The sequence below is a fragment of the Lissotriton helveticus genome, chromosome 2_1 (assembly GCF_964261635.1).
Source record: "Lissotriton helveticus chromosome 2_1, aLisHel1.1, whole genome shotgun sequence".
Taxonomy (NCBI): Eukaryota; Metazoa; Chordata; class Amphibia; order Caudata; family Salamandridae; genus Lissotriton; species Lissotriton helveticus.
Window position 1 is genome coordinate 1,791,305,220 of NC_136059.1, and position 12,766 is coordinate 1,791,317,985.

Below are 12,766 nucleotides of genomic sequence, written 5' to 3' on the forward strand. Positions count from 1 at the left end.
GCTGATAAACAGGCCGAAAATAAGGAGGACGGACATAGGGATAGAAAGCCCCCACCGGCATCTGAATCGGCATCGAGCGACGCTGGTGCAGCTCTGTATCGAAGTAGGGGCTGAAACCGGGGGCGATGTCGGCCAGTGGGCTGGAAGGGTCGACGTCGGTGGAGGTGTCACAAGGTCAACCAGCGTCGACCAGGATTCAGGCCCGGATCCATGGGGGTCCTGCAGTGCCGGGGCTGAAGCCGACAGCGATGCCGGAGCTGCCGACAGTAAAAGGCTAGGACCCCCGTCGAGCCCGCAGGTCCCGAAGGCGCACCGGCGGGGCCAAACAGCCCAAAGAGGCGAGCCATGGCTGACAGAAATTCCTGCAGCTGAGGCAGAGTCGCCGACAGACCTGGGATGGAGGGGTAGGACAGCGGCGACTGCGTAGACTCCACCGGAGTGGGGGAGGCACCACCCACACCCTCAGCTGCGTCTCGCGACGGGAAGTCCGGGAGCGATGGCGCTTCTTCGACTTCTTGGAATGCTTCGTCTTACCTGACCCGTGACCGGTCCCTCGGCCTCCCACGGGACTGGGGCCTTGAGCGGCGTGGAGTCGACTGCCAGACTTCTAGCAACTTTCGGGATCGCTCCCGCAAATTCTTATGCGCCGTGGCCCGGCAGTCGGAGCACGACTTGGGGTCGTGGTTGTGCTCCAGGCAGTAAACACACACGCGCTGCGGGTTTGTCACCGACATCATGCGATGACAGTCGCAGGTCTTGAAGTCAGGCATCCCTACTGCACAAGGAGTCGATCAACTCAAAAAAATAGAGACAAAAAGCCTAGAAAAAAACTCTGTTAAAAAGTGACTTGGGTACCACTCTCTCTGGATCTGCTCTTGCTTTCGCGGAAAAAGAAAGTACTGATGTCAATGCGCGAGGGCGGCGTCTCAGTAGCTGCTGCGACGTCATCTTGGCAACCACGACGCCAATGACTGACGAGGAGCCGCACAACGCCACGGGATAATGCTGACAAAAACTTTCCAGTCTGACGCCTGGGGGTAATTTTAAGGTAAGGAATCTATCACTAACGTTTTTCTTTCAGATAATAGGACCAATTGTTGTTTGTATCGCTTTGCTGAGCCACAGCAGCAGCTGCCTACCTAGTCTTGGCCCTGATATGCTTTTCAGTAACTCAATCACAGAAGTCCTTGTGGGGAACTTCAAGCTATGTCACCACTGTCTCAACTGCACATGTCAGGATTTCAGGCAGTCAATCTCTGTTGTCCCAGGAGGGGGCTGCAAGGCTCAGCAAATATCATTTTTCCACCAAGGAAGACTCCTTTGTATCCCATCCGTCTTGTGAACTCATGATATATTCAGGATCCAGTAGCGGACAGCAAGTAGACAGAGTGGCAGGGGGGAGGTAGGGGATGGGTATGGGGGGAAATAAAAACATTTATTTTAAACCCCCTTACTTGCTCACTGTATTGCACTCTTCGCTTCTCCAGGCACAGGCTGGCAGAGTGCACCGCAACCCATCCTGACACTGTTTTCATGTTGCTAAAAGCAGCGTCAGGTTTGGCCTGAGCTCCGTTGATTGGTGCTCCCACACAGACTAGGAGCCTGTGCCTGCTCTCTCCAACCCAGCAATGCAGCTGGGGTTGGAGAGAGCTTTAATGCAAATGTGGGTTTGGCCGGCCTAAGATGGCCGGCCAAACCACATGCGCAGTGAAGCCAGTGCCCAACCCTCCCCCTCCAGCCTGTCACCACCCTGGCCCTCCCCCAAGCCCCAGCCCCAAGAGAAAAATTAAATGATAATAAACAAGAGTTTATTATGGTTTTATTTTTATTGTTTTCAGCTCCTGAGAGGTAGGGAGACGCTCCTCCACCATAGCGGCGGAGCCTCTGCTGTCAGGATCTCTGTGGCCTTACAGGATTCCTTGCAGCAGCCGTTTCTGCACAAGGGCAGGGCCCCGCTTGCTGCCAGCCAGGCAGGAAAAATACAATGGCAATGAAAGGATTTCATTGCCATTTTATTTTTCTGACATGCCCACTGCAGCAGCCAGCCGACCCTAAGCCCAGATACATATGGGGCGTGTCCTCTGACCTGCAACAGAGGAAAAGAGTAGGAGCCGGCTGGATGCTTCAAAGCGAGCATGTCACTTTGGCCGGCTGTCTTGCGCAGGCCAAGGTGACATGCGCACTTTGAAGCTCTCCACTCAGATGTCTTAGACAGCTGGGTAGAGACCAAGCACAGGCCTACAGGGCCTGAAAGAGCACCCAGCCAGCCGGCTCCACCCAATCTAGGCACTTCTCTCATGCTGGTTAACAGCTTGAGGGCAGCGTCTGGATTGGTCAGGGGAACTTGACTGCAGATTCAGAAGTTGAACATCAAGGAGGACAGAGGACGTGCCACCGTGGGTAAGTACTATTTATTTTATTCATTTAAAATGTTATTCTAGTGTTTTGTCTTTTTAGTTTTGGAGGGAGGGATGGTTTATTTTGAGCTTTTGGAGGGAGACGATATTTTATTTTGAGCTTTTGGAGTGAGGGGTGGTTTACTTTGGAGTTTTGGAGGGAGGGGTGTTTTATTTTGCTTGTTTGCGAAGTGGAGGGGTACTTCACTCGCCCTGCCACTTTCAAAGGGTACTAGCTGGCCCTTATTCCTCCGACTAGCTAGGGCTTCCATGCTAAGCAAAGGAACAGCTTAGGCTTAGTCCCAGACACCAGAATGTGGATAGCATGCTGGCTGTACTCTATTGAAACAGTGTTGAAACACTTATATCCCCCGGGACCAAAATAAATCAGTTAACTGGGGGCAGGCCTAGCACATACCTACAAAGTCGTGCAGCTAGCAGAAGCCCAATGCTCAATCACATTCCTGCATTTTCTAAGTGCCAGTCAAACAGGATGCGGTTGTGTTTGCCTGTTTTGAGAGGGGTCTAAGCTTGCAGAGGGCTTTGCCTGTGTGCATGGCACTTCTTTGGTAGTAAGCTGTATGGATTCCATACAGGGTCGGGGGGAATCTCTTGAGATTGCTTGTGCGGGTATGGGGCAATGGAGATGCTGCCCAGTATCAGGGCACACCTAGGGGTTCCATGAGAAGGCACAGATCTGCATTTTATGGGATTAGGGGCCACATAAACTCTACCTAAAATGGAAAATGTAGGAGAACAGCTAGGGGCAAAGGACAACCAGCATCTGCGCTAATACTGGATATTTGTCCCTTCAATCTGAAATTCTCAATCTCTTTGCTCTCTTTATTTAAAAATGCTGTCAAGCATCACCTCATCTCACAGAAACTGCCTCAACTACAATGTCTACAGACTACTCTGTCACTGTATATATGATAAATGCATTTACTGTCAGGTATTGTTCATCATCATTCATTGTATCCCTCCACCATATTCAACCAGCATCTCTATGTATCCATGCTAAAATGCTTCAAAGTCCTATAAACCAAGTTCTCTTACTATGTACCACATTTCTAGTGTAACTGTTCTGTTGTGGGCAAATAAATAAAATACAAAGAGGAATGCACCTCTGCAAATGTACCTCAATATAGTTGTCAGGGAAGGAAAATGTGTTTTGAAAGGTGTGAGAGAGAGCAAAAGTATGCAGCCTGATTAATTTTTAATATCAACCAAGAAGGAATGTTGCAAAGAATGAGTGAAAATAGTTTTGATGATTTTTGGATATAGCAAAATCAATTGTTCTTATTTTCGATACAAAGAAAAATGCAATGTTGTTGAATATCATTAACAAAGTGATTAATGAAGAAACAGAGGTGTGTGGGTTTGTTGATAGTGGATTCTATTCCAACATAGCAAAATTAAGTATTTATGTTTGAATTGGCATCTTGTGGGTTCGTCTTTGAAAATTAGGCTGTTACGAGATCCAAGATTATGTCTTCATACCTCTTTTAGTTTTCTTAATAGACTTTTCATTACATTCAGTTTTTGGGGAATACCAAAGACATGAGGTCTGACTCTGATGGTTTTGCTTATTAAAACAACATGATCTGTGATTTTAAAAGCCAAATTGACCTGGTACTGACTCAAAACTTCGAAAACACCACTTCTAAAAAGTTCGAATAAAACATTCTAAAAACAAAAACTTATGAAAAGGACCACTTCCTAAAATGTTTGCTCCCAAAATATATTGAAGTGAGGGCAGTGTGAAAGGGATGCGTGATGGAATTCGGGGGTAATGGTTTAGTGCATTAGGTATAATTACTGGGGTTAAGGTTAGGGAGTAAGAAGTTGGGGTTAGGGATATAGCGTGACAGTTATACGGCTAAGGGCTTAGGAGGTTGGGAAGGGTTTGGGGTATAGGGTTAAGGGAAGCAGGGATACGGTTTAGTTTTACTGGGTTAAGGAATAAGTGTTAGAGGTTAGTGGTTAAGGATTAGAAGCATAGAGTTAAGGGGACAATAAACACAGACGAAGGGTATGGTTTTAGGACTGGGGTACAGGGTTGAAGGTATGCGGTATGGAGGTTAAGGGTACAGGGGTTTGATTATAGCGTACGGTTATATAATTAAGGGTAAAGGGTTCAGGATTAACAGTTTGCTGTATAAATTTAAGGGCTTGGGGTTAACGGGTTAACCACAACGATTACATTTGATTAATGTTACCTATGAAAAATGTGTTTAAGGTATTTTGATGACTGTTACTGTTATATTTAGTCTATATGTTCAAAATAAAAAGTGTTACTTTTCACAGTACCACTGGACTAAAATAATTTCAACGGAACACACTGATTTTCTATCTGTTATGGCTTAGTAAGGGGGCGTTCAGTTCGAGACAAGGAGTTCAATTTAATCAAATTAAAACCACCATCACTTTTTGTTTTAATTCACATCCTGATACCAATGTGCAATAACATTCACAATGTGTACATCAACCTTCCTAAAAGAGGAATACTACCATGAAATATTTTTTTAAAGTTCACAAAAATGGAAAAGTTGATCACTAGGAAACTGGGACTGGCTACACATGGTAAGACAAGCATGAACACCTTAGGCTAACTCTTATTCAAAATCTCATTAAAACGCACTGTACGCACCTTGAACATTTGAGATCTGTAAAGTGTTATCACCCCAATCATGGATCCTTCAATTCCACTGGCAATCAGGGTCTGAATGAGCTTGCAGGTAAATACCGCCTCCTCCATGTTGTGAAAACTGTTATCTTGCTCAATCTGAAGAGAAAAAAATAGAGCTGTTAAAAAAGATAAAAGCATATGAAGCATATTGAGCCATACTTAAAAAACTGTACATCTACTTGATTAGTTTTACTGCTACGTTTGAATGTAAATCAAATTTTTGGGGAAATTCTCCAAGAATTTCATAAGTGATCCTGTGTACATGACAACACTGGGAGCTTCACATGTGTAAGCATCAATGTGTACATAAATACTTGTGCATCTGTGCATGCTGTGTTTTCTACCTGAGAGAAACAGTTTTTCCCGCGGAGAAACTTCTATCCCTGCCCTTCATCATATCCAGGGTTGGACTAGACTCTTTGAAAGTTTGTAAATACTCATAGGTTTGCGGCTGTTTCCTATTTTGAACGGTAAACCCCACCCTCAAGTATACACTCCTCATCTAGGGGAGATTATTTGTGTAATTACATGAGTAAATCAAGTGTAAATCCATGTTTTATTACTTTCACTTGTTAACCAAAGTTAAACGTAGGAGCGTACATGGCATTGTGAATCCGATCCATAGCATTTTTTCTGCTTGGCAGCTTAAATATTGCTTCGCTCCCCTCTGAGGAGTTACATAGTTTCAACTACATAACTTAATAATGCACCAGCTACTCACAAAGGTAACTTATAGTTGTAATTTAGATGTGAAATTTACTCTTACACTTTTGAGTAATATTACAACTTTTTGCAATCACCATTTGCGAGTTTAAAGTTACTAAAAAGTGTAGATTTGCAAGTCTGCACCCCCTGAAATAGGGGAAGGAGCCAAATTAACGAATTTAAGTTACTACTGCCAAAAAGGAGCACCAGTAGTAGGGCAACAGCACCTTGCACAGCCAACCACTGATACAGCAAAACCCTCTCTTAAAAAATAATGGAGGCGGGCACTTAAAAAATTCAACCCTTTAAGAAATAATGTTGATTGGAATTAATTTATTATGATTTAAAAAAAATAATATATATATAGATCTATACCAAGAAACAAATAGTCCTGCACTCTGCGAAAAGCACTGTCAGTGATCTTTACTTCAGAGCAATCACTGGTGCAATTGTTTGCTCTGTATTAAAGATCATTGGTGCGATTGTTTGCTCTGGAATAAAGAATACTGGTGCAGTTGTTTGCTCAGGAATAAAGATCACAGGTGGGATTGTTTGCTCTGGAATAAAGATCATTGGTTTGATTGCTTGCTCTGGAATAAAGACCATTGATACTGCAGTTCACGAAGTGCAGCTCAATTTGTTTCTTTGAAATTAACTTGGGAGGACGGTCGGTCCCTTACACTAGCTGTGGAGCACACTTTTTACAGTTGACCGTATTGAATATATATATATATATATATATATATATATATATATATATATATATATATATATATATATATATATATATATATATATATATATATATATCTATATCTATATATATATATATATTTATATATATATCTCCTACTGGCAGTCGCCAGTAGGTAGTTATCGTTAGGACCTAGTTACCATAGGAAAATCGCAACATTCTATTCCCAATAACTTTGGCGCAGATTGACGAATCTTCGTGAAATTTTCAAAACTGATGGCCCGCTCCGGTCTGCTCCTATCTTGAAAGTTTTGGGGTGATTCGGCAAGCGGGGGCCGAGAAAAAAGGGGGTCCCAAAACATGTTTTCTCCATGCAATTTTCCACAGGAAACTTTAGACACGGCTACAGCCCGAACTGCTGAATAGAATTACACCAAATTTGGCAAAAAGGTAGCCCTTGGTTCAGAAAGAGCCCTTTTTTTGAAATAGTGTAAATGCGTCCAGTAGTTTTCAAAATATTAATTGAAAAAGAAATATATATCTGGGCGGAGCCTAACCACACATCTCATCATGAGATCTGATTGGCTGTCAGCACTTCATCCAAGAAGTGTTGGCAGCCATCTTGGGACCAATATACATGATAGCACCTCATTAAAAAGCATTGCAGTTAATAGAAGGTTTTAAGACTTTAGTTACATTATATATCATTTGTTGATGGTACCATACTCATCTTAGGAATTGTGGTGTGTTCTAAGGTGATTTTACCATGTGAAAAAGCCTTCTGCGGGGATATCATGAATCATGTTTGAGAGAAAACTATTTTCTCATACTTTTCCCACAGAGGTTTGGATGGTGATCTATAAGCTAAACTGAGAGCATATTTTCTGTGAATTCACATTATCTTTCTCAGTAATGTGAGAATGAAGTCTGACATTCTCAGTAAAACATGTACATCCAACATGCGCAGAGACTGTCAGTTGATTCCTTTGTGTTCTACGGCAGCTTCCCAAAGTGTTCTAAAGAACAACTAGAGCGCTAACAGTCCTACTTATGACAAATGGATTGCACACCTGAAGCCATCTTGATTGGAATGAAGTGGTAACTCTTAAAACATTTAATTTAAAAAGAAACAAAATGAGAGGGTTCATTTTGCCATAGAAAGTATGATTAGTGCTGCAGAAAGAAAAATTAGGGCACATTTTTGAGTGACTTCTCAAATCCTCTTCTATTTCATTAAAAAATTCTGACATGCAGACTGAAACATGCACTTTCAATACCAGCAGCAGACTTCCCTGGTGAGCAGTAGCTTCACTACAGTGATCTAATGAGCAACTAGAGTGCTAACATTCTGAATGTATTGCAAACGTGTGACACATCTGAATGCCTTCTTGGTGGAATCAAAGTAAAAAACTGAAAGTATTTCCTACTGAGGAGACTGTAGTAAATGAGGAAATTAGGAAACTTCATAACAAATAAGTCTCCCAAGATGGCCACCAGAGACAAAGGAGCCCAAATGTAGCACAAATATCACCCAGATGTAGCCCACATGTAGCCCAATGACAGAAGTGTGCAAAACACTTTTTACTTTTTGTGTTTTTGCAGTTGTATATAGTGCAGACTTGTCAGATATTGGAGTGCTTTACATGAGCATTGGTTACATCACACAAGAACAAATTCATTTTGGTTTTAGACATGGGGAGGTTAAGTGATTTGACCAGAATCATAGAATGTCGAGCTGAAGCAGAAACTCCAACCTGGTTCCCCAGTTACAAAGTCTGCAGCTCTGGAAGTAACACCACATCCTCTCCCATAAGTGCAACATGTAATCAAGTGGTCAACTGGATAAAGAAAAAAAAGATAAATAATTTAAAAGTGCTTTGTCGCTATTTGAAAACTCAGAAAATATGTCCTCATGTTAGTTTTTTAGAGCACTAACCACAGTTTTGATGCAAATAAAACCCTCTCATATATGTAATTTGTAAAGGAAATGCTCTAGGGATTATAGTTTTGATTACATCAAGATGACGTCAGGCGTTCCACACTTTTGTAATAAATATAGAATGTTAGCAATCTAGCTGTTCATTAGGATACTGTTGAGAGGCAGAGGCCAGGGGCACGGACTCTGAAAATTGAAGGCAGGTAGGAGGGTGAGGAGGCAACAATTTGACCACACTGGGCAGGCAGGAAGGGCAGTGGCAGCACAGCAGACTATGGAGGGCAGTGGAAAGGGGGGCAGGGGCAACAAACCAACAATACAGGACTGGCAAGAGAGGCTGTGGCAATATAATAGACAATGCATTGTGGGCAGAAGGAAGAGACAGTGGTAGTACAACCATACATGCCAACAGACCCGATTCAGCCAGGAAACGTCCAATGTTTTTAAGCCCAAATGGACTTTATTTGATCTGTCTCCTGTGTACAATCTCCTCTTTTTCAATGTAAGTCAAAGGGGAAAATCAATACCCCAGTTTTTTTTCTAAATCTCCCTTACCAAGTCAAAATGTTAGCAAGTATGGTACATTGGATCATGGAAGGCAGGAGGAATTGGGGTAGGGACATGGACTCGGATAACAGAGGACAGGAGGGACATAGAGAGGTGCACCAAACTGACCCTACAGGGGAAAGGCATCAGGGTTTGCAGCAGCACAATACACCACACAGTGCATGCGGGACAGAAGTGCAGCACAACAATCCATAGAAAGCAATAGGAAGGGGATAGGACCATGCACATGGACAACAGAGAACAGAGGGGAAAGAGGCAGTGGTAGCTAGCTAACCATAATGGACAGACAGGAGAGAAAGCTGAAGCATAACGGACCATAAAGGGCAGGAGAGACAGATCAGGGGCATTACAATGGAACAGACAAGCCAGGATGAAACAGAGGGCTGGGGGCAAGGGGGCAGGGCAGGAGCAGCAAGATGACCATGGAGGTGAGGCAGGAGGGGCACTAGAAGCAAGATACACCATGGAGAGCAACAGTGAGACTATAATGGCATACACACAGACCATGGAGGGAAGGTGGGAGGGGGGTCAGGGGCAGCTAGCTGACCACACAGGGAAGGTGGGAGGGGCCGTGGCAGCACGGAAGACCAAGCATGGCAAGCGGGAGGGTTAGGGCAGCACAATGGCTATGATGGACAAGAAGGAGGGTGCAGGGGCATGTACAAAGGACCATGGAGGATAGAAGGGAGTGTCAGGACCTGGGCACAGACAAGAGAGTTCAGGGGAAGGGGCCTTACAACAGACCACGTGGGGAAGGCAGGAGGAGCAGTTGCAGCACAACAGACCAGGGAAGGCAGAAGGGTGTGGCAGTAAAATAGACCATGGAGGACAGGAGGAAGGGAAAGGGGCATGGAATGTGGACAGGTAGGGTGGAGGTGGGAGGGACAGGTTACAGTCATCTGACAATGCTAGTCATGTGGGAGGGAGTGGCAGCTCAACAGAACACTCAGAGTAGATAGGAGTGGCAGGTCCATGGAACATGGTGGGCAAAAAGGATGGATCAGGGGCATGCACACAGACATCGGAGGGCAGGGGGAAGAAAAATAGAGACAGCAAGCTAAGCACAGAGGCTAAGCAAGAGGTAAATTATGGGGCATATAATTGGGCAATGGAGGGCAGGAGGAGTGGACTGGTACATTATACTAAATGGAGGGCAGTGACAGCACATCAGACCATGCATGACAGGAGGGAGGAAGCTAGTCCTTGGATTCAGACAACTGAGGATAGGGAGGAGGTGGATGGGGCAGCAACCTAACTGTTCAGTGAAGGCGGGAAGGCCAGTGGCAGAACAACGGCCACACAGGGCTATTATAAGGGAGGAGGGACATGGGCTTGGACAATAGATGGCTAGGAGGAGGGAAGGCAGGAGCAGCATGCTTGTGTGGGGGCAGCACAATGCCAGGCCAGGCCCTGCTTCCAACCCCCCACCATCCATTGTGATATGCATCTTACATAAAGTTAAAAAAAACTAGAAATTTGCTGAAAAAAACCATAGATTACAGGGACGGTATAGTTAGACTCAGATTTCACTCATACACAACCAGTGAAATTCAGCAGTTATAGTTACCTGAGCTAACAATAACTTACGCCCCCACAATATATTGCTAATGACCTCAGACATTACATCATTCATGACATGGTCAGTTACATCACTCATGACATCACTCATGAAATATCAAATGAGCTGTGAATGGAATGGAACTGTAATCGCTAGAACTTTATTTAGGGATAGTGTGTGTATATTAACACCCCTTTTTTTCTTTTCTTTCGTGTAAGAACCATTATAATATGCAACTTGCCCAGTTGAATATGGCTGATAGCCTTTCACTTTAAAGTAATGTGTAGTCCATTGTTTACGTTGATGTTTGCAATCCTAAGCATGTTTATTATGAATAAGTCACATTGACGAACATACAGGTATGGCGGTCACGGGGCAAGATATGCTGAAATGGCATTATATGCATATTAACACTTGTTTTCTTTTCTTTATTGTATCAATTCCTAAATTTTCACATCATGATCAGACCAATATGGCCACCAGCTTTTTGGATTAAAGTAATATGTAGTCCTTTGTTAATGTTGGCAACTGGAGGCATTTGTACATTTAAATAAAGATGCTACAATGACGTCTTGTATCATTATCAAGGTTCAGACGAGCCGAAACGCGTGGATCACGTCCTTAGCAGATAAAATACTTCCAAACTACAACCGGAGTGCTCATTCCTTCCTTGTAAGAGTGAGAGGAGATTAAATACATATATATAAAATTCACTGAAAAAAACACAAGTTTCAGGGACATTATAGTTAGAAATTAGCATTTAAAAAAACTCAGATATTCACTGAAAAAACCACAGGTTTCATGGACGTCATAGTTAGTTGTGCTCCCTATAACTCGCGCCACATATTACATCACTCATGACATGGTCAGTGACATTACTGATGACATCTCAAATGACATCACTGATGACATCATCCACGTGATCATCTGATGCACCTCCTCACACCCTATAATACAGACTACCATTCTCGAAACCATAGACACACCAATACTAGTACAGCTACAATATTCTGTGCACTATGCATGCAGACCTCTAATCAGCTATATAGCATTGATATAGTCTTTTAAATACTCAGTTAGTACCTATGCAGTCTAGGAATCCTTTTGTCTGGCCCATGCCCTTGTCCATTCACCCATCCAGCACAATGTACGTATCCTATCACTCTGCCAATACCTACGTACTTATAAATTTAGCATGCACGCTCTTTGCAGCACTGAAATTACTCCAGTTATTAGTCATATACTTAAGGAATGGCATAGCCACTAACTCAAGTACAGATACAATGTTTTGTACACTATGCATGCAGATCTCTAACAAGCTACATACTATTAATACGCTCTTCTAAATACCCAGTTAATACCTATACAGTGTTGGAATCCTCTGCCTGTGCCATGTATTTCTCCAATCACCCATCCAGCACTATCTACGTATCCTATCACTCCGCCAATACCTAAGCACTTATAAATTGAGCATGCACTCTCTTTGCAGCACTGAAATTACTCCAGTTATTAGTCATATACTTAAAGAATGGCCTAGCCACTAATACAAGTGCAGGTACAATATTTTGTACACTATGCATGCAGACGTTTAACCATCTACATACTATTGATACGCTCTTCTAAATATCCAGTTAGTACCTATGCAGTGTAGGAATCCTCCTGTCTGTCTCATGCATTTCTCCAATCACCCATCCAGCACTAGCTACTTATCCTATTACTCCACCAATACCTAAGCACTTATAATAACTAAAAAAAATGTTTAGCATTTTTTGATATGTACTACTGTCAACGTAAGATTAAGTAATCCAATCACTGTCAATGTACAACTACATTCAGCTGTGCACTATATACATATAAACCTCTAACCAGCTACTTAGTAAAGTACTACCCATGCAACCTAGCAATCCTCCTGTCTGTCCCATGCACTTCTCCAAACACCCATCCAGCACTATCTACGTATCCTATCACTCCGCAATACCTAAGCAGTTATAAATTCAACATGTACTATCTTTGCAGCACCGAAATTATTCTAGTTACAAGTCATGTACCTAAGGAATGGCCTAGTCAGTAAGACCAGTACAGCTACAATATTCTGTGCACTATGCATGAAGACCTCTAATCAGCTACATAGCATTGATACAGTATTTTAAATACTCAGTTAGTACCTATGCAGTCTAGGAATCCTTCTGTCTGTCCCATGCACTTCTCTATTCAACCGTTC

At 43.1% G+C, this 12,766-nt stretch overlaps 1 protein-coding gene across 2 annotated transcripts in view; it reads right to left on the reverse strand.

The window, feature by feature from the left end:
- ZGRF1 (zinc finger GRF-type containing 1) overlaps positions 1–12,766 on the reverse strand; it is an 829,426-nt gene that overhangs the window by 45,866 nt on the left and 770,794 nt on the right. For both annotated transcript variants that reach the window (XM_078676730.1, XM_078676729.1), the window contains exon 28: positions 5,047–5,181. In XM_078676730.1, coding sequence (XP_078532856.1) covers positions 5,047–5,181 — 135 coding nt within the window. The remainder of the gene's footprint in view (positions 1–5,046; positions 5,182–12,766) is intronic.